At 44.9% G+C, this 22,519-nt stretch overlaps 2 protein-coding genes across 2 annotated transcripts; both read right to left on the bottom strand.

The window, feature by feature from the left end:
* Positions 1 to 4,123: 4,123 nt before the first annotated feature.
* Positions 4,124 to 10,054, bottom strand: LOC113450376 (uncharacterized). The gene is given in 6 exon segments (XM_087918700.1): positions 4,124 to 4,374; positions 4,377 to 6,011; positions 8,015 to 8,144; positions 9,383 to 9,450; positions 9,566 to 9,680; positions 9,931 to 10,054. Coding segments are annotated over 6 exon segments (2,178 nt in total). The 5' UTR covers positions 10,045 to 10,054; the 3' UTR covers positions 4,124 to 4,258.
* A 283-nt stretch (positions 10,055 to 10,337) lies between these two features.
* On the bottom strand, positions 10,338 to 17,007 carry LOC113454178 (uncharacterized). Its single transcript, XM_087918699.1, has 6 exons — positions 16,901 to 17,007; positions 15,962 to 16,572; positions 15,594 to 15,708; positions 15,413 to 15,480; positions 13,566 to 13,695; positions 10,338 to 12,818 (listed from the first exon to the last, which is right to left on the bottom strand). The coding sequence occupies exons 2-6, from the start codon at positions 16,448 to 16,450 to the stop codon at positions 10,651 to 10,653; spliced, it is 2,970 nt and encodes a 989-aa protein (XP_087774825.1). The 5' UTR covers positions 16,451 to 16,572; positions 16,901 to 17,007; the 3' UTR covers positions 10,338 to 10,650.
* Between the last annotated feature and the right edge of the window lie 5,512 nt (positions 17,008 to 22,519).

Raw genomic sequence — 22,519 nt, 5'->3', positions numbered from 1 at the left:
GAAAGGCATTTGCCTGCCTTTCAACACACCCTCCCCCAAAAGACCCCTGAAGTCCCCCTCAAAGGGAGGGTCTCCAGCCCCCTCACAAAGAGAGTTTTTGAGAGCCGATTGAAGGGAGCAACTCGGAGCCCCCAATATCCCCCTCCCTTGGTTCCCCTCAAAATCCCAGGAGAGCAAAGGGGGATTATGAGGGTGGGGGTTCTTGGTCTCCTCCCCAAATCCAGGGGCTCCCCCAGAAAGGACTGAAGGTCCCCTCCTGCCTGACCTTCAAAGCCTCAATTCTGAGATTCGGAAGAAAAAAACGGAAGTGTTTGCAGATGCCAAAATCTTTTTGCTCCAATGCTTCTTTTTCCTTCTGTGGATTCAGGGCTGAAAATGCCTCAGTTTCCCTATTTCCGCTTTTCCTTCCCTTCCTCTTTCAAGACAGCCGATTCAGACCCAGACAATGGGGGTGAGGGAGGGAGAGGAACCCGGCTATGACTCCCCACTTTGGCTACAATTAGGGGAACAGGGGGTGGGGCTCCTTATCCTCCTCGGCAATATGGGCAGGAATGGGGAGGAGACCACACAGAGACCAAGGCTGTTGGAGGCTCTGGAGACCCAGCAGTTTCCTTCCCCCTTGGAGGGGGGGGTCCTTCCCAACCCCCTCCTCCTCCACCCAGCCCCCTCCTTACAGGGGTCTCCTTCCCCCCTTCGCTCCCGGGGATCCGGCCCTGCGTCCCCACCAGCAGCATCAGGAGGAGCCCAACAAAGCCCATGGGTGCCGCCCTACAAGCGCCCCCCAAGGGAAGGGAGGAAGACGCAGAGGCTCCCAGCCCCAAAGGCGGAATGGAGGGGGGTCTAGAAGTGGGGGGTCTGGAAGGGTCTTCGACTTGGGAGTGTCCAGAAAGAGGAGGGCCAATAAGAATTAGGGGCAGAGTCTCCCTTGACTTTACCCGATGGAGGAGATAGTTGAGTGTAGAGAAAAATTCGAGTCGGTTATTCAGGCCTCTTCACTCCTCAAAATAATATTCTGGTTCTTAAGTCATGTTCCCATGCAAATGGCAGCAAGAAATTAAAAGGGATCCCGAAAGATGGAAAAAAAGATTCCTAGTTGGGATCCGTTGCAGTTTCCTGTCCGCTCCCAAAAGACCCCCCCAGAGCCCCCCCAAGACCACCTCAAAGGGAGGGTCTCCCCCCTTCACAAAAGGGAGAGTTTGGGGGAGTTGATTTCTGAGGAGCAACTCAGACCCCCCCAAATCCCCTTCTCTCAAAGCCCCCCCTCTGGGTCCTGATTGAGGAATGGGGGATTATGGGGTGGGGGGGGTCCTTGGTCCCCTCCCCAAATTCACAGGCTCCCCCAAAGGGATCCAAGCTCCTCTCTTGCTTGACTCTTCAAAGCCTCAAATCTGAGATTGAGAAGAAAAAAGTGAAGTTTCTGAAGGTGCCAAAATTCTTTTTCTTATATATTTTGGCGGCATTTGTGGATTCCCGTCTGAAAATGCCTCTTTCCCTGTTTCCGCTTTCTGCCGCCTTCCTCTTTTAAGGGAAGAAACTTTGTGGGCTCCGAAGTGATTCGGGCCTTGAAGCCTCTCTTGCCCTCGATCCCTTCCCCAAAGTCTCTCCTGGGGGTCCCAGCCCCTTCCGTCCCCCCACTCTGCCCCCCAGCATCCCTGGGTCCCTCCCATCCCCTCCTTCCCGGGCGTCTCCTTCCCCGCTTCGCTTCCAGGGATCCCCGACGCCGCCCCCCATCAACAGCTGGAGGACCCCAGCAGAGCCCACCAGCGTCCCCCCCAGGAATGGGGAGACCTGGATGTTTCCTGCCCCAGAAGCGGAATTGGTGGCTCTGGACTGGTTGGGACATGAAGAGTTTGGAGGGCGAAGTTTCCTCCTCCCGACTTGTGGTCGCTTTCCGGAAGTTTCGGTCCTAGCTGGGTAGTATCTTCAGTGGAGTGGAGGGGAAAGGGTTAAAAAAAAGCTTCCTTCACTCAAAGTCAGGGAGGAGAGTAGCCAGAAGAAGCAGAACCAATCAGAATTCCCCGTTATACAGCATCATCAGTCTCCAGGCAGGGTCTCTCTTGCTTTCACCCATTGCAGGAGACAGTTCCAAGCTGTGACAGAATCCCAGTTTCAATGATGACAATGTCACACCTGCCTTTGGGTTCCACCTTCACCTTGTTTCTTCCTCGTGCTTTGAGCATCTGTGCAAAGGCATCTGAGGTTTCTACATCTCCTGTTTTGTGACCGAGTTCCCCATTTTTCCTCCGATTTGGTGGATTCCCGAGATTTGTTTCGAATCAGCTTCCAAAACTTCCTCTCTCTCTTACTTTCAAGCCCAGAATGAGGGGGTCAGGGATTCAGAGGGGGGCTCTTGGGGAAAGACTAGGGGGTGGCAATGAGGACTGAGGAGATCAGACAGATCCCAAGATTACAGCAGAGCCTTGGATGGGATCCCTCTTGACCCCCTCTTCAGCAAATGCTCCAACTGACACAATTCTTAAATGGATTAATGGGGTGTCTGGATGAGCCCCCCCAAGAAGGGCCTTAAAAGGTCTGCTCCAACTCAAAGTACTTTGCTAACAATGTTTCTCTTGAGGGATTGTTTTTAATAGCACTTAATTCTATAATGCTGAAGAACATTCTTTATTTGTAATTTAAAACAGGGGTCTAATCTGATTGCCACCCAGACAAAGAACAACATTTCAGGTGTGGGTTTTTCTGGTTTTTCATAATAAGCCCATTTGCATCTGGTAACATGAAATATCTTTCTGGAATAGCTAAAATAAAGGCAGTGGCTTTACAAAGTGAAAACCGTGACTATTTGTTCGAACAAGAAATGCAAACTCTAGATGAGAAAAAAATATTTCAGCAAAAAAAATTGGAGTATTTTTAAATAAATGGAAATGGAAAAGTTTCAATTTGGCATTTTATTGAAAACAACTTCAAATCATATAATTACTTTTAGTAGGTAAACAAACAGAGTTATCGGATGGCATGAATCATTTTTATGGCCCAACCCAAAATTAACCTAGTTTTAGACAAAAATCTACTGATAGGAGTTTGTGGTTCCAAACTGATAAGATGGAAGTTGCTGGAGAGATTTTCATTCACTTCTGGATCCACTAGTGAATCGCAAGATTCTTTTTTGTTTTTAAAGAAACCTCCCATCCCCCCCAGACTCAACTTTCTCCTTCTGTCCATCCAAGAATTGAGAGCCCTGTTGCCCGAAGTCCTAAGCCCGGTACAAGTCCTCGGCGGCTGGAGCGCCTATCCGCACTTTCACTGAAGCAGGAGATCCTATACTATTTCAGGATCCACTGATATCCCGACAGGATCTCTTTCATAAAAGTGACTATCCAGTCTCTTCTTAAAAATGTCCAGTGATGACGCAACCACAATGTCTGAAGGAAAGCTGTTCCTCTGGTTAATTGTCTCCACTGTAAGAAAGATTCTCATTAATTTGAGGTTGCTTCTCTCCTTGCTTATTTTACATGCATTGTTTCTTGTCCTGCTCTCTGGTGCTTTGGAATATAAATTGCCCCCCTCCTCTTTGTGGCAGCCTCTCAAGTATTAGAATACTGCTATCATGTCACTCTTAATCCTTCTTTTCTGCACACTAGCCACACCCAAATCCTGAAAATGTTCATATGTTTTAGTCTTCAGGCCATTAATCATCTTAGCTGTTCTTCTTTGCACTTTCTCCAAAATCTAAACATCTTTTTTGTAATGCGATGACCAAAACTTGATGCAGTATTCCAGATGTAGCCTTATTAAGGCTTTATAAACTGGCATTAATACTTCATGTGATTTTGATTCTATTCCTGTTTATACAATCAAGGATTATATTAGCTATTTTGGCTGCTGCTGCACACACGTGACTCATGTTTAAGTGATCATCCATTCGGACTCCCAAGGTCCCTATCAGAGTTACTGTTTTTGAGCCAGGTTTCCTGTAATCTGTTTTTCCTGCCCAGGTGTAAAATCTTACTTTTCTCCACATTAAGTTTCATTTTGTTGGATTCAACCTTGTCTGATTTGGATCAGAAAGGCACAATATGCATACACATACAAATCTACAGACATGGTGGATCAGTGGTTAGAATGCAGTACTACAGGCTAACTGCCCACAGCCGGGAGTTCAACCCTGACTGACTCATGGTTGATTAAGTCTTTCATTCTTCGGAGGTTGCCAAAATGAGGACCCAGATTGCTGGGGATGATATGCTGACTTTGTAACCTGCTCAGAGTGTGGTAAAGCATTATGGAGTGTTATATAAGTCTAAGTGGAATTGCTATTGCTACGCAGTTTCTCCTGAGTGTGGATCCTTTTATGAGAAATAAGATGACCATTCTGAGTAAACCTTTCAATATTCCATGGATTTATCTGGCTTCCCCCGTGTGGATCATCTTATGGGAAATAAGATGACCTCTTTGAGCAAAGGTCTTCCCACATTCCATTAATTTAAATGGTTTCTCTCCTGTGTGGAGCTTTTTGTGGGTAGTAAGTCCACTACTATAAGCAAAGGTCTTCCCACACTCCATGCATTTAAATGGTTTCTCTCCTGTGTGGATCATCTTATGGGAAATAAGAATAACTCTGTGAGCAAAGGTCTTTCCACATTCCATGCATTTATACGGTTTCTCCCCTGTGTGGATCCTTTCATGGGAAGTAAGATTATATCTACGAGCAAAGGTCTTTCCACACTCCATGCAACTATATGGCTTCTCTCCTGTGTGGCTTCTTTTATGGGAAATAAGATTAGATTTATGAGCAAAGGTCTTTCCACACTCCATGCATTTATATGATTTCTCTCCTGTGTGGAGCTTTTTGTGGCTTATAAGTCCACTGCTATAAGCAAAGATCTTTCCACACTCCATGCATTTATACTGCTTTTCCCCCGTATGGATCTTTTTGTGGATAATAAGTCCACTATTATAAGCAAAGGTCTTTCCACACTCCATGCATTTATACAGCTTCTCCCCTGTGTGGATCACCTGATGGAAAATAAGTTGACCTCTTTGAGTAAATGTCTTTCCACACTCCGTGCATTTATATGGTTTCTCCCCTGTATGGATCCTTTCATGGGAAATAAGTGTACAGCTACGAGCAAAGGTCTTTCCACATTCCATACATTTATATGGTTTCTCCCCTGTGTGGATCCTTTCATGGGAAGTAAGCGTACTGCTCAGAGCAAAGGTCTTTCCACACTCCATGCATTTATATGGTTTCTCTCCTGAGTGGATCTTTTTGTGACTTCTAAGTCCACTGCTATGAGTAAACGTCCTTCCACACTCTATGCATTTATACGGCTTCTCTCCTGTGTGGATTATCTTATGGGAAATAAGATTACCTCTTTGAGCAAAGGTCTTTCCACACTCCATGCATTTATATGGTTTCTCTCCTGAGTGGATCTTTTTGTGGCTTCTAAGTCCACTGCTATGAGTAAACGTTCTTCCACACTCCATGCATTTATACAGCTTCTCCCCTGTGTGAATCCTTTCATGGGAAGTAAGATTACCTCTTTGGGCAAAGGTCTTTCCACGCTCCATGCATTTATACAGTTTCTTCCCTATGTGAATCCTTTTACGGATGGTAACTTGTCTGCTTGTTCTAAAACATTTTCCATATTCAAGACATTTATAAGGCTTCTCTTTTGCATCAACCACTTTTTGAGATGTAAGGAACTTATTCCCAAGAGAAAGAAAGAACATCCCATTGTAATTCTCTCCATTGTGTCTTGTTATAGCATCTTCTCCTTTGTTTTGGGTTAAATAGTGTTCATTTACTTGTACTTTAGCTTTGATTAGCTTCACATTTTTTCCAGGATATTTTTTACATATTTTCTCTTTTTGGACAAGAAAGTCTTGCATTGGAGCATCACTGGCAGATAAGCTTTCCTGAGTCCAATTCTTTGACTGGTTTCTCTGGTTGCTTTCGAATTCCATTTGAATTCCAAACTTCTTCGTTCCATCTTTAGCACTGATCACTTGGAACAGTTCACAGGAATCTCGATTCTCCTGCCCATTTTTACCTTCAAAGCAAAAGAGAAATGAAATGATAACAAGGTTAGAGAAAAAGATCAAAGTGTAGAAAATCAAGTGAAATTCTTTCTGAAGTTCTTTGAAATTCCATTAGGTTGTATGTTTGCTTGCCTACAGTGGTGTGATATAGACATGATGGTTTCTATATTCATGAGTTATGTAAGCTGTGAAAATATCTCGAAAACATCTCTTTCTTTACAATTATCAATATATATGCAAATTTCACTCAGTCAGTTTTGAGTTAAGGAATAATCTTAGGTGAAACATCCAAGGAGAAATTAGGAGAAAACTTGAGATTTATTGGGGTGGCTTAATTTCAACAGAGACCTGTGAGAAATGAAACAATTTTGAAACAAGCTCCTTCTTCCATGGTGTACCCTGCAGCAGCTGCTCCACGAAACCCCTGCTTGGTCTGTTCCTCGATCCCAGCAATGAGATTTTGGAATGAAATCCTTTACTTGAAGCCTCCCATTGCCTTGTAAACTCTCTCTGCACTGAGACTGGAAAGGTTAGGATGCTTCAAGAATGGCTATTTCACTGCCCCAAAGCCTGATCAGCGTGCAAGGGCTCTTTGGCCGGATCTGGAACATTTCGCAGAGAACGGAGGCCTAATTACTTTAGTGCGAGATCACACGAAACCAGTAGCGCTAAGATATCAGGCTACTAATCTCTCCTGATCTCACACTGCAGTACTTTAGGCCTGTGTTCTTTTAGGAACTGAGGACTGCACCAGATCCAGGGCAAAAGTCTTTGAAAATGAAGAAGGGTTCCCTCTGTTTGAAAAGCATTTTGCCCTGGATCTTGTGCAGTTCTTGGTTAGCAGAGAACAGAGGCCTAAAGCACTGTAGCGCGAGATTACATGAGATCAATAGTGCTAGATTTTCTACTAGTGATCTCACGTGTCTCTCACTACTTTAGGCCTCTTTTTTTTTTGAAAATGCACCGAAGTAGGTAAAGGAAATGATGGTTCACCACATCATCACAATGTACCACATTTTTTGGACTATAAGACGCACTGGATCATAAGATGTACCAAGATTTAGAGAATGAAAGCAAGAAAAAAAAATAGGTATTGGCCCCCGCGCGTCCCATTTCTGCCCTCCCCGGCATCCAGATGCACTCTGCAGGACAAAAACAGGCCTGTTTTTGGTCCCACAAACCCTCTGTGCATCCCATTTTCAGCCTCCCCAATGCCAGGGAGGGCAAAAATGGGTGCCGCAGAAGCCGGCGGAGGCAAAGTGCTTCTGGATGCCAGGGAAGGCAAAAATCGGACCCGCGGAGGGCTTGGGAGGCCAAAAACAGGCCCGTATTCGCTCTATAAGACGCACAGACATTTCCACTTTTGGGGTGGTGGGCATTTTATAGTCCGAAAAATATGATAAGTCCAAACTGGGTGGGGGAATAAGTAGGGCGAATGTTGCAGAGCCTCTGCTGTGAACGATGGCCGTGACGCTGCAACACACATAATTTCGGGACTGGGTCTGAAGTACTTGGGGGAGAGCTGGTCATAACTTGGAACGGTCACTAAGTGAACTGTTGTAATTGGGGATTACTTGTACCCTAGGATGCTCTGAGTCACATTGCATGAGATCTTTGCTCTTGAATTGGACTGGGAGAAGGACCTAAAAAAGCACTTTGTTCTTAAAAAAGTGGTAAACCAACCGATACACTGTTTGTAAATTTATGAAGAAGGATGATGTTTTTATGTTTTATGTTGTATGTCTTATTTTTTGTTTGTTGTTAAAATAAAAAACTTTTTTAAAAAAGCACTTTGTTCTTTTCAGCCTCCACAGAGAAGTTTAAATAGAAATGGAAAATACAGAGAAGAAATGGCACAGAAAGCATCTAAGCAAAGAGACATTGACTCTTTCCTTCCTTGGAAGGCCTGATCCTTTCATTCTCCCTCCCAGGAGACAATATTTGATTAGTGTTTTTTAAATAAAAAAAACTAATTATAATCTCTCTTCTTGATTGGGGACTAGGAAACTCTTACCCAGAGAGACCACGTTCTTATAGTTTTCAAGCATGACTTCCGAATGCAGCGCTTTCTGGTCAGGATCCAGCTGAGACCATTCCTCTTCAGAGAAATACACAGCCACCTCCTCGAAGGACACCAGACTCTCCTGGACATGGAAAAAAGAACAGAACAGGAAGATTCACAAGATCTGTTCATCTTCATTGATTTAGACAAGAGGATAGAAGGGGAACTTCAAATTTGCAAACAAGACCAGATTGACAGGAATACCAGCACTCCAGAAGATAAGCTCGAGATATAGAAGGACCGACAGATTGGGCCTCATCTAACAAAAGGAAATCAACAGTGAGAAATGTAAGGTTCTACATTTAGGATAGGAAAACCAAACGCAGTGGCATAGAATAGGTGATACCTGGCTCAACAGTAGAAATTGCAACAGGGATCTTGGAGTCCTAGTGGACAACCACTTAAACCTGAGTAAACACTATGCTACAGTTGCCCCCCAACCAAACCCTAACAAAATTATAGGCTGCATTGAGAGGGGGTTAGAATCAAGATGACATGAAGTGTTAGTACCACTTTATAATGCCTTGGTAAGACCACACTTGGAATATTATATCCAATTTTCATTGCCAGATATAAAAAAGATCTTGAGACTCTAGAAAGAGTGCAGAGAAGAGCAACAACTATTATTAGTGGACTGGAGGCTGAAACATATAAAGAACAGTTGCTAGAATTAGGTATCTAATGATCTAGTAGTCTGAGCCATTGGTTGAAAGGCAGAAAACAAAGAGGAGAAAATTCCCTGGGAAAATAATTTATCATCCTTTGCAAAGCGGGAAGGTTTGATCTCCTAATCAAGGCATAAATCAGAGGATTGGAAATTATCTTGTAGCCCAAAGTACTATGATTACATGCTCAACACGGCCACTCCCTTTGGATTTTAATAGTCTGCTTTATTTTTTAATACAGTTTGCTTATTTTTGAACTACAGGTTATAAATAAGGCTTTTTAAAAATGGTAATGTGGCACTGACTATTTTTTTTTCATTAGCCTTGCACAATTGCAAGTCAAAGAATAACCAGAAAAAGGTTCTCTAGCAGTTCCTGCCACTGTGATACGTTTGTTCCTATTTCTTGAAGGACCTTTTAAAAATTGCTTCTTCTAAACTACAAGTTGGAGGAGAACCTAGCAGAACAAGGTAACCAGAGGAAGCTATGCCGGCTGACAGCAACTTGAATCTACTATTCTGCTCTCCATGTTGTGGAATAACAAAAAAATAATCCAGGCCAAACGAGGGGGAAAAACAGAAGGAGAGAGCCCTCTGCACACCCTCTTCACTTCCTGAAGGGAGAATAGAAATCTAGTATTTTTTCCCTTTCTTACTTGATTTGGAGGTTCAACCGCTGTTTGATCTCCCACATAAAAACCAGGAAGCTTCATTCTTTGTTTCTCTGTAAGGAATAAAGAATTTCAAAATGCATAATTAACAAGATAGGAGGAGGTATTTTATAGAAGAGAAGGGAAGCAAAGGTAAGACAGATGGGGAATCGGAGGATCTTCCATTACCTCCTGAGGTGTCCTGACTTGGATCTTCCCAAGGGATCCTCCTGAAAAATAGCTCCTGAGGGGGATTTGATGGATTCTTCTTTCCCTCAGGATCTCCGATCTCCACACTGCAGCACTTCAAATAGAAGGAAGAAGCAGAATTAATGGGCATAACACGACATAAAGTGGATTCTTATATTCAGAAAACAACCTCAAAGCCCCCAATATCCATCCATGTGGCTGTGTGAGAAAAGAATGGAACAATGTCCTACCAGAACTGGAGAATTGCCACGTATTATGAACATGGGAGAAGTTTGGGAAGGAGGGGTGAAGCATTCAAGCACTTTCTCTATTTATTCCCTTCCGAGCTCCCTAAAGTCTCCCACCTGCCACTGGAGCTGCTCCTTCTGCTCCTCCGCCTGGCTCAGGAGGAAGCCTTCCGCCAGGGCCACCGCCTGGGAGCTGCTCTCTGCTCCACACTCCCGCACCCAGTCCTCCATCTCTGAACCCAGGAAACGTTAATCTGAAGGGCAAGCCAATCTGAAGGGCAAGCCAGTTAATTAGCACGTTGCCTTAATGGGTATAAAAGGACACAGCTGAGCTGGTACATTTCGCCAGGAACAAAATGATTATTTTGAATGAGGACGTTACATCAAAGAGCTCTCTGTTTGTTTGAATTTCAAAGGGGAGTCCTAACAGTTTCTGCCAGTCGTTATCTTGTTATTTCCTTCAGTTTGATTTGATTGTGAAATGGCTGCTTTCTGTTTGTTTGTTTGAATTTCCAAGAGGAGACATAACAGTTTCTCCCAAGTATGGATCCTTTTATGAGATGTAGGATGACCATTCTGAGCAAAACTTTTTCCACATTTATATGGCTTCTCCCATACGGATCATCTTATGGGAAATAAGATTACATTTTTCAGTAAAGGTGTTTCCACACTCAATGCATTTATATGGCTTCTCCTGTGTGGCTTCTTTAAATGGGAAATAAGAGTACATCTATGAGCAAGGGTCTTTCCACATTCCGTGCATTTAACTGATTTCTCTCCTAGGTGGATCTTTTTGTGTCTTCTAAGTCCACTGCTACGAGCAAAGGTCTTTCCACACTACATGCATTTATATGGCTTCTCCCCTGTGTGGATCCTTTTATGGATAGTAAGTCTACTGCCATTAGTAAATGTCTTTCCACACTCCATGCACTTAAATGGCTTCTCCCCTGTATGGATCATTTCATGGGAAATAAGATGACCACTTTGAGCAAAGGACTTTCCACACTTCATGCATTTAAAAGGCTTTTCCCCCGTGTGGATCCTTTTGTGGATAGTAAGTCCACTACTATAAGCAAAGGTCTTTCCACACTCCATGCATTTGTACGACTTGTCTCCTGTGTGGATCCTTTCATGGGAAATAAGATAAACACTTTGAGCAAAGGTCTTTCCACACTCCATGCATTTAAAAGGCTTTTCCCCTGTGTGGATCCTATTATGGACAGTAAGTCTACTGCCATGAGTAAATGTCTTTCCACACTCCATGCACTTAAATGGCTTCTCCCCTGTATGGATCAATTCATGGGAAATAAGATGACCACTTTGAGCAAAGGACTTTCCACACTTCATGCATTTAAAAGGCTTTTCCCCTGTGTGGATCCTTTTGTGTATTCTTAGGTCACTGTTATGTGCAAAGGTCTTTCCACACTCCATGCATTTAAATGGTTTCTCTCCCGTGTGGAGCTTTTTGTGGCTGCTAAGTCCACTGCTCTGAGTAAACGTCTGTCCACACTCCATGCATTTATACGGCTTCTCTCCTGTGTGGATCATCTTATGGGAAATACAATGACCCCTCTGAGCAAAGGTCTTTCCACACTCCATGCATTTATATGGTTTCTCCCCTGTGTGGATCCTTTCATGGGAAGTAAGTGTACTGCTCTGAGTAAAGGTCTTTCCACACTCCATGCATTTATATGGTTTCTCTCCTGAGTGGATCTTTTTGTGGCCACTAAGGCCACTACTATAAGCAAAAGTCTTTCCACATTCCATGCATTTATATGGCTTCTCCCCTGTGTGGATTCTTCCATGGGAAGTAAGGTTATCTCTTTGAGCAAAGGTCTTTCCACACTCCATGCATTTAAATGGCTTCTCCCCTGTGTGGATCCTTTTGTGTATTTTTAGCTCACTGTTATGAGCAAAGGTCTTTCCACACTCCATGCATTTATACAGCTTCTCCCCTGTGTGGATTCTTTCATGGGAAGTAAGCGTACTGCTATGAGCAAAGGTCTTTCCACACTCAAAGCATTTATATGGTTTCTCCCCTGTGTGGATCATCTTATGGGAAATAAAATTACCTCTTTGAGCAAAGGTCTTTCCACACTCTATGCATTTATACGGTTTCTCCTCTGTGTGGATCATCTTATGGGAAATAAGATTACCTCTTTGAGCAAAGGTCTTTCCACACTCTACGCATTTATATGGTTTCTCCCCTGTGTGGATCATCTTATGGGAAATAAGATTACCTCTTTGAGCAAAGGTCTTTCCACACTCTACGCATTTATACGGTTTCTCCCCTGTGTGGATCCTTTCATGGGAAGTAAGTGTACTGCTGTGAGCAAAGGTCTTTCCACACTCCATACATTTATATCGTTTCTCTCCTGTGTGGATCATCTTATGGGAAATAAGATTGCCTCTTTGAGCAAAGGTCTTTCCACATTCTATGCATTTATATGGTTTCTCCCCTGTGTGGATCATCTTATGGGAAATAAGATTACCTCTTTGAGCAAAGGTCTTTCCACACTCTACACATTTATATGGTTTCTCCCCTGTGTGGATCCTTTCATGGGAAGTAAGTTGCCTGTTTGTTCTAAAACATTTTCCACATTCCAAACATTTATAAGCTTTCTTTTTTGTGTCAATTGTTTTTTGAGATGCAAGGAAGTTATTCCCAAGAGAAAGAATGAATGTTCCATTGTAATTTCCTCCATTGTGTCTTCTTATAGCATTTTCTCCTTGGTTTTGCATTAAATAGTGTTCATTTACTTCTACTTCAGCTTTGATTAGCTTCACACTTTTCCCAGTATATTTTTTCCTTACTTTCTCTTGTTGGGCAAGAAAATCTTGCATCGGAGTATCAGTGGAAGGTGCGCTTTCCTGATTCCAATTCTTTGACTGGTTTCTCTCTAAGCTTTCGGATTCCATTTGAATTCCAAACTTCTCCGTTCCATCTTTAGCACCAATCACTTGGAACAGTTTACAGGAATCTTGATTCTCCTGCCCATTATTACCTTCAAACAAAAGGGAAATGAAAATGATAACAAGGTTAGAGAAAAATATCAAAGTGTAGAAAGTTAAGTGAATTTCCTTCTGAATTTCTCAGAAATTCCATTAGGTTGTATGTTTGCATGCCTACAATGGTGTGATATAGATAGGATGATTTGTATATTAATGAGTCATGAAAGCTTTGAAAATATCTAGAAAACAGCAGTGCCTCTGCATTCATTCATAAGCGTGAATAATAGCCATGGTGCTGCAACACCCATAATTTCGGGACTGGGTCTCAAGTACTTGGGGAGTACTTGGAAGAGTCGTAACATGGAAGAGTCACTAAGTGAATTCTTGTAACTCAGGGACTACCTGTACCATAGAATGCTCTGAGTCACACTGCATGAGGACTTTGCTCTTGAATTGAATTGGGGGAGTGCTTTTCCATGGCCTGAACGTGAAAGTTCTGTTCTCACACAATTTGGAGAGGTTCCAGGGGACAACACACTCCTCTCACACGACCTGCAGGGGATGCCTGGAGCATACCTCCTCCTTTTCGCTCAAACAGAATTTCAAATTGAAATGGAAAAATGCAGATAAGAAATGGCACAGAAAGCATCTAAGCAAAGAGACATTGACTCTTTCCTTCCTTGGAGCATCACAAGGCCAGATGCTTTCCTTCCTCCTTCCAGGAGACGATATTTGATTAGTGTTTTTTAAATAAAATAACTGTAATCTCTCTTCTTGACTGGAGACTAGAAAACTCTTACCCAGAGAGACCACGTTCCTATGGTTTTCAAGCATGACTTCCGAATGCAGCGCTTTCTGGTCAGGATCCAGCTGAGACCATTCCTCCTCAGAGAAATACACAGCCACCTCCTCGAAGGACACCAGACCCTCCTGGACATGGAAAAAAGAAGAGAACAGGAAGATTCACAAGATCTGTTCATCTTCATTGACTTAGACAAGAGGATAGAAGGGGAACTTCAAATTTGCAAACAAGACCAGATTGACAGGAATACCAATACTCCAGAAGATAAGCTCAAGATATAGAAGGATCGACAGATTGGGCCTCATCTAACAAAATAAAATCAACAGTGAGAAATGTAAGGTTCTACATTTAGGAAAGGAAAACCAAATGCAATGTCATAGAATAGTGATACCTGGCTCAACAGTAGAAATTGCAACAGGGATCTTGGAGTCCTAGTGGACGACCACTTAAACCTGAGTCAGCACTATTCTTCAGTTGTCCCCCACAAACCCTAACAGAATCATAGGCTGCATTAAGAGGGATAGAATCAAGATGACATGAAGTGTTAGTACCACTTTATAATGCCTTGGTAAGACCACACTTGGAATATTGCATCCAGTTTTCTTGCCAGATGTAAAAAAATATCTTGAGACTCTAGAAAGAGTGCAGATAAGAGCAACAATTATTATTAGTGGACTGGAGGCTAAAACATAAAGAACGGTTGCTGGAATTGGATATATCTAGTTTCATGAAAAGGACTAGGGAATGACATGATAGCAGGGTTCCATGAATCAGTGGATGGAAACTATTCAAGGAGAGAACCATTCTACAAGTAAAAGAAATTTCCTGACAGTGGGAACAATCAATGGAATGACTTGGCTCCAGAAATTGTGGGTGCTCAAACATTGGAGTTGTTTATGAACAAATTGGACAGCCATTTATCTGAAATGTTATAGGGCTTCCTGTCTGAGCAGGGGGTTGGACTATAAGATCTACCTACCAACTCTATTCTTCTGTGCCATTGTTCCCAAATTCCCAAAGCTGAGATGTGCACTAAGTTAAATGGCTGTGGATCACACAAGGCCTAATTTTAGGTGAGCAAATGGGCAAAGCTGAAAATTGCTTTCACTGAAGACATATTTGGGGAAGTTTTGCCAAATTGATTGATTGATTGATTCTGCAAAACCTTCAGTGCCTTTCAGTAAAGTAATCCCACTTCTGGATCAATTGATTGACGTAGTAGTCTGAGCCATTGACTGAAAGGAAGAAAGCAAAGAAGAATAAATTTCCTGGGAAAGTCATTTCTCAGCCTTTGCAAAGCGAGAATGTTTGATCTCCTAATCGAGGCGCAAATCAGAGGATTGGAAATTATTTTCTAGCCCAAAGTACCGTGATTACATGCTCAACATGGCCACTCCCTTTGGATTTTAATAGTCTGCTTTATTTTTTAATATGATTTGCTTAATTCTGAATTCCAGGTTGTAAATAAGGCTTTTTAAAAATTGTAATGTGGCAATGAATTTATTTTTCATTAGCCTTGCACAATTCCAAGTCAAAGAATAACCCCAAAAGGGTCTCTAGCAGTTCCTGCCACTGTGATACATTTATTCCTATTTCTGGAAGGACTTTTAAAAAATTGCTTCTTCTAAACTCCAAGTTGGAGGAGTACCTAGCAGAACAAGATAACCAGAGGAAGCTATGCTGGCCGACAGCAACTTGAACCTGCTATTCTGCTCTCCATGTTGTGGAAGAACACAAAAATAATCCAGGCCAAACAAGGGGGAAAATAGAAGGAGAGAGCCCTCTGCACACCCGCTTCACTTCCTGAAGGGAGAATACAAATCTAATATCTTTTCCCTTTCTTACTTGATTTGGAGGTTCAACCGCTGTTTGATCTCCCTCATAAAAACCAGAAAGCTTCATTCTTTGTTTCTCTGTAAGGAATAAATAATTTCAAAATGCATAATTAACAAAATAGGAGGAGGTATTCTATAGAAGAGAAGAGAGGAAGGGAAGACAGATGGGGAATCGGAGGATCTTCCATTACCTCCTGAGGTGTCCTGACTTGGATCTTCCCAAGGGATCCTCCTGAAAAATAGCTCCTGAGGGGGATTTGATGGGTTCTTCTTTCCCTCAGGATCTCTGATCTCCACAGTGCAGCACTTCAAATAGGAGGAAGGAAGAAGCAGAATTAATGTACATCACACGACATAAAGTGGATTCTTATATTCAGAAAACAACCTCAAAGCCCCCAATATCCATCTGTGTGGCTGAGTGAGAAAACAATGGAACAATGTCCTACAAGAACTGGAGAATTGCCTCATATTATGAACATGGGAGAAGTTTGGGAAGGAGGGTGAAGCATTCAAACACTTTCTCTCTTTATTCCCTTCCAAGCTCCCTAAAGTCTCCCACCTGCCACTGGAGCTGCTCCTTCTGCTCCTCCGCCTGGCTCAGGAGGAAGCCTTCCGCCAGGGCCACCGCCTGGGAGCTGCTCTCTGCTCCACACTCCCGCACCCAGCCCTCCATCTCTGGGGGCAGGAGAGCCAGGAGCCGCTCCAGAACCACCAGGTCCAGCATCTGGGCTTTGCTGTGCTTTCCTGGGCTCAGCCATCGCCTGCACAAGTCATGGAGTCGGCTGCAAAGTCCTCGGGGACCCTCAGCCTCCCGGTATTGGATGGAGGTCCAGGGCGGAACTTCTGAAGGGAGGATGGTTCCCTCCTGCAGGACCTTCTGCCCGGTTCTGGTCCAGCTCTCCCCACAGCTCCCAGGCTGAAGAGCCGTGGGGCCTTTTCTGCTCCCCTCCTTGGCCAAAGGGGGTGTCTCCATCCTTCCTCTCTCTGGCAGAGCAACTCCAAAGGGCTCCAGGGACTCTGGGGGGTCTCCAGGGGCCTCTTCCTTCATGGAACCATTTCTGGGGCTGCAGGACGGATCCCTGCTGGTCTACCGCTCTCCTTCCTTCCTTCCTTCCCCCGCAGAGGAAATCCTGGTTTGCAAAGGCTGCCGAGGGCTCGGAGGTTCCAGATCTGGGAGAGAAAAACCAACGCCCAGGATCAGAAAGGGGGATTCAGCCCCTGGATCCCCTTCCCCCAACCTGCAGGGAGCCCCAAGCGTCTCCTCCCAGCGCAGGGCCTAGGAGCCCCCGAGCAGGGCCTGGAAGGAGGCAGCTGGAGTGGCCGCCCCCTTCCCGCCCTCCGGAGACAGGATCGGGCTCTCGGGGAGCCCGTTTCGAATCCTGCCTCCTTCCTCCTCGGCCGGCTTCTCTCCTCTCCTTCGCCAGGCCCACTCTCCCCTCCCCACCTTCTCATGGAAAGGGCGGCTGGGGAGCATGGGACTCGGGAAGAGCACCCTCACCCGGGGCACGCCTGGATGTCCCCCCCGCAATACTCTCCCGCAGCCCCCCCCCCACCTCCTGCGGCGCCCCAGGGATTAAGGACAGCAAGTGCGACGTCCTAGAGAGGCAAGGCTCAGTGATGTCACTTCCTTCGCCGCCGCCTCTGACGTTCGCCCTCCAGCGGCCCAATGGGGAAGCGCCTGGAGTTCCCTTCCCTTGGCGGAGGGCGCCCCCTGGTGGACTTGGGGTAAAGGGCCAGGATGGTAGAAAGGGCGGGAAAGAGGAGCGTATGGGAGGGGGAAGGTGGGGATGATGGGTTCGGGAAAGGCTCCTCTCCATGGCTCCCTGTCAGACAAAGGCTTCCACGTCTGTGCTTCTTTCCCCCCTTTTATATGAACCCAAATGCCTCGAAGGAGGTTTTCCTCTTTCTTCTGTGGCGTTTCTAGAGCGGTTTGGTTATTTCTTATCTATAAAGTGCAACTCCACCTCCACCTCTTTTATTCGGTCCGCTTCTATATTTATCGAGATGAGAAAAAAGAGAAATCTTTATGGAAATCCCTGAGATATTGGAAGATACCACCATGTCTCCCCTCGTCCTTCTTTTCCTCAGACCAGACACACCCAGTTCCAGCAACCAGTTTTTAAAATATTTTTTAACCTCCATCTTTGTTGCTCTTCTCTGCACTATTTCTAATTTATTTGTTTATTATACAAAACAAAGAAAAATAATAATAGGAAATTGAGGGAAGAATGAGAGGGGAAAAGAAAGTCTGAGGTAGAAGGGGAAAAAAGGGGGGGGGGGCTGAGGTCTTTTTAGCCCAATGCAAGATTTAAAAAAAGAAACCATTCCAGCCTGACAATTCAATCTAATGGACAAAAGCAAAGTCATTTTGGGTCTTTTTCTTTTGAACCCTTTAAATGTGAAAATATCTCATTTAATGGCTGGAGAAGGAAAGCGCACAAAGGTCCCAAACACCCCGTTGTGGTCGAGTGAGGGCGGGCTCCCGTCTGAGAGGATCTGCGCTCTGATTGGTTGCTGTGGATGGAAAGGGGGCGTTTCCTTTTTTATTTGGGCTGTTTGAGTTTTACCTCAGGATGTTCCTGACTGTCTTCTCTGCTGTGAATGTTAAATATATATTTATATTGATATAAAACTACATGTTTGTGTCCATGTCTCCCGCTTCCTTTGGGCAGCAGCTGTGCGAATCCCCCACATTCAATATCCTTGGTTGCACCTGCCAGTTGTGGGTTCCTATTTTACCCCATGAAAGAAAAATCAGGTCCAAGAAGGGAAGAAAATGGAGGCTGCTTAAGAAAGGAGCTTTATTGACTGGCAGAACCGAGAACAGCCTGCAGTTAGAAGAGAACAGAACTGGAAGGGATCTGGGAGGTCATCTAGTTCAGCCCCCTGTTCAGGCAGGAGAACCTCCAGCATTCCAGACAAGGGGCTGCCCTGCCCGGTCTCTCCTTCAGGGCCTCCAGTGAAGGAGCCCCCACAACTTCTGGTGGCCAGGAGTTACACCAGCTGATTGTCCTCCATCAGGAAGTTTGCCTCCAGATCTCCATGCTTCTTCTCTCCCCAGAGTTTCCCTCGTTGCTTCTCGTCTTCCGGAGGAGAGCTTGGCCCCCTCTCTCCTCTGGGGCAGCCCCCCCAATACTCTCCTGAAGCAGCAGGGAAAGGAGCCAGGTGAGTCAAGGATTTTTGTGCTGTTTTCGCCGCGTCTGGTGATCCGGAGGCTCCTTTGGGGGGTGTTTTGTCCTCTGAGGAGGCGGTCAGGGCTGAAGCCGCGCCTTCCTGGGGTTCCCCTCAGAGAAAGGCCATTCTTCTCTCCATCTCCCAATCCCCTCCATCCCCTCTTTTCCTCTTGGGGAGGCTGCATGCCAGATCTCCTCTGCCACCTTTGGCAACCGCCGCGGGCATCCAGGCTTCCCAGGCGAGAGCCAAAGTTTCTCCTGCCCTCCAAGCCCAGCCAGGCACCGCTTTGCCTGCAGTTCTTGTCCTGCAGCCTTGGCAGAGGGGGGGGCACCCCTGAGATGGTGGCTTTTCCCTCCTTGTCACCTCCAGCGGCTCCTGAGTTTCTTTTCTGGGCTCCTCGGTTCCTTTTGGGGTGTGGAGAAGGGGGGGCTTTGGGGGGGGACCTGCATTTCCTTCCCCTGAGAGTCTCAGGAGTGAAAAGAAGAATAAAAAGGAGCCTTTTGATTCAGGGGCGCTTCCTGCTCCAAGGCTGAAAGAGGCGGAGATTCCTGGGGAAAAAACTCCAGATCCGCCCTTTGATACGAGCGAAGTTCCTTCCAACCTGTTTTACATATTTATATATTTTGTTTTTCTGCAGAAAAAGATATATAGATTCTTATACGGCTTGAGAGGGTGGGAAGATAGCAGATTAACAGAGTTGGGAGGGACCCTGAAGGTCATCTAATCCAACCCCTGTGGAAGTTCTCCGAGGAAAGGAGCCGGAAGCGGAGCAGAAAGGGCCAAATTTTACTCCAGGATCTCTGTTCGGGGCCGCCTTGCGAGGAAAAGGGGTTCCTCCTGACTCACAGAAGGAAGGAAAGGTGGGGATTCCTTTGCATTTGGGTCGAGGGGCGGGAAATCGGAAAGAACGGAATATACAATATATTAGTTCAGAAGATAGAGCGTCCAGAAAGAACAGGAGAACCAATGGGAATCCTCCCTTCTGAAGCGTCATCGGTCTCCGGACAGAGTCTCCTTTGACTTCACCCGATGGAGTTGAGTTAGGCGCAGAGAGAGAAGCTGAGAAAGTGGGAGGGGGATCCTTTCAGTTTTGGGGGGCTGCATTCTAGTGGGGATTAATGCTGACTCTGGAGGGGAGGGTGGTCTCCCTTTTGCGCCCCCCTCCCATGATTCTCATTTAGTCCCTCTTTCTCTGTGCTCCTGGAGGGGCGGACTAGATGCCCTTTGACTTCCTGCAGTGCCCAGAGGGCGCCCAGGCTGGAGCTGCTGATTCTCCAGATGGGCAAAATAGAGCCAGAGCTCGAGGGGTCCTTCAGGCTAACCTCCCCCCCGCCGCTCACTCTTGGAGGAGGGAGTCCCCAGCAGCTGTGCTGGAGGACAAGGGGGGAGGCACAGCCCCACAGTCAGCCAGGACTTTGGGGTCGCACACTCCCCCCAACCCGAAGGGAAGCCAGGAAAACCCTCGGTTGAGAGTCCATGATAGAAGAGGTGAAGAGGGATCCCTCCTAATCCAGCCGGACCCTCTCCTCAGCCCCCCTCCCGCTCACAGGGGGGGGATTTCCATAGGGATCTCTTGGCTTTACAGAAAAAAACAGCGTTTTCTGTCCTTGAAACCCATGTCTCTCTCTCCCCCCCCTCAGCCCCCAATGGGAAGGCATCTCCACCTTTCTTTCTGGGGGTAAGGAAGGATCCCCCTTTTCCTTGCAAAACAGCCCCAATGGAGATCCTGGAACAAAGTTTGGCCATGTCTCCTTTCCTCGGACAATTTCAACATCCGACCATCATTTCAAAGTGCAATAATTGATACTTTCAGCAGAAAAAAAGTATACAAAGGTTCATTTTGGGGAGAAATGGCCAATATAAAAATGTGGACATAGAAATTGAATCGCCATGAACATTTTTTCCTTAGAAATTTGCATATCTCGGCTGTGGAATAGGAAGCGCTGCTAAAACAAGGCTCCTTTTTCTAATGGTTTTTCTTAATTATTTCTTAATTATTATTTTATTATGGTGTAAAATAGGAAAAATACAGCAAGTGAGGTAATGAGAAAGGGGAGGGGAGGAGAAATGTGAGAGAAAGGAGGGAGGAAAAGGAAAAGGTTTTTCGGCGCGGTAAAATACAAAGTGAAATTACAGTCTCAATTTTTTACTTCTATTATACGTTCTTACTAAATTTATTACATTTCTATTTTTAAAAACCCCACATTTAATCAGAAAATCCCAATTGAGACTTCATTTTTTTCTACCTCAAGCACAAAGTCCAGATATTTTAGTATTTTAGTATTTATTTGATTTGTCAATCACTTACAAGATACAGGTATAAGAATAAACATAGTTTTGAATACATGAGATAGATACTTATAAGAAAAATAAAACAATGGGACAGGGACGGTAAGCATGATTGGTGCACTTATGCACCAATCTACAGGCCTCTTAGGAAGGGAGTGAAGTCAATAGTAGACAGTCTAAGGTTACAGTTTTTGCGATTTGGGGAAGAAACCACAGAGTCAGGTAGAGTATTCCAAATATCGAGCACTCTGTTGCTGAAGTCGTATTTTCTGCAGTCAAATTTGGTGTGATTAACCTTGAATTTGTATCTATTGTTTGCTCTTGTGTTGTTATGGTTGAAGCTGAAGTATTCATTTGCAGGTAGGACATTGCAATGTATGATTTTATATACTATATTTAGATCGGACTGGAGGCAGCGTAGTTCTAAGTTTTCTAGGTCTAGAGTTTCAAGTCTGGTGGCATAAGGTATTCTACAATGAGTAGAGGAGTGGAGAACTCTTCTTGTGAAATATTTCTGGACTTTTTCAATTGTGTTAATATCAGATACGTGATATGAGTTCGACTGATGAGCTGTATTCAGGTATAGGTCTAGCAAATGTTTTGTATGCTCTAGTTAGTAGTGTGATATCACCAGAGAAAAAGCTACGCAGGATTAGGTTAACAACTCTTAATGCCTTTTTGGCTATATTACAGTGGGCTCTAGCACTTAGATCATTAGAGATGAGTATTCCAAGGTCCTTGACAAAGTTTGGATCCTCAACAAGGTCTTGACTATTTAGCTTGAATTCTTCAGGTTCTTCTATACCTTAATCCAATTAAGTGGAGTGGAATGAACCAAACAGAAAAAAAATGTAATATTAGTCAAATAGAAAAAACTTATAATTAATGAAAAAAAGGAAAAAGATAAAAAAAAGCAAAAAAAGAAAGCAAAAAAACCCACACCAATGTAAGGGAAAGAAAAAAACTATTCCCTTAAGAAAAAGGGGAAAAAATAACTTTCCCCCCATTGAGATCCACAACAGCGATCCTTGAACTCAAAACCGAGCTGCTAGCTGTATTTTGTGGTGGGTTAGAAAACCCCACAGCGCCGGGGGTAGAACCAGCTCTCCGGCAGCCCCTTTGCCAGGAAAGGAGCCAAAGACAGAAGATTTTTGGGGGGCTGGGAGGGCAGTGACCTCACGTGTGTGTGTTGTGTGTGTGAAAGCGCCCAACGTCTCCCCAATGAACCGCCTAAGAGACCCCCAAGTCCTCGCTGGATGTGGGGCTACCGCCTCCCCTTCTCCCATCCACTGCAGCCCTACTCCACCCCGGATTGGGGGGGGGAGGGCAAAAGGAAGTCCATACTCCCCCTCCAGGGCTGGCCTGAACCCCCACTTGACCTGCGGCCCCCCAAAACTGAAAAGACCCCCTCCCACTTTCTTCACTTCTCTCTCTGCGACGAACTAGCCCCCCCCCCAAAAGAAAGAGAGAGAGAGAGAGAGAAGCATAAGATATTTGTCTTTATGTATGTTACATTTTTATGGTGCCCATCTTGTCTGAAACGGTATGAAGGGGATGAGAATAGATGACCTCCAGGGTCCCTCCCGTTGTTCTGTTTTATGATATCTCCCCTACAAGGAGACTCTGGGCGGCTTACAGGTTATGACTGAAGACG

The sequence above is a fragment of the Pseudonaja textilis genome, unplaced genomic scaffold, assembly GCF_049901715.1.
Source record: "Pseudonaja textilis isolate UNSWEBS1 unplaced genomic scaffold, rPseTex1.2 PTEXCTG209, whole genome shotgun sequence".
NCBI classification, from domain to species: Eukaryota; Metazoa; Chordata; class Lepidosauria; order Squamata; family Elapidae; genus Pseudonaja; species Pseudonaja textilis.
Note: the sequence above shows the minus strand (reverse complement) of the source record. Positions and strands in the feature narration are given on the sequence as shown.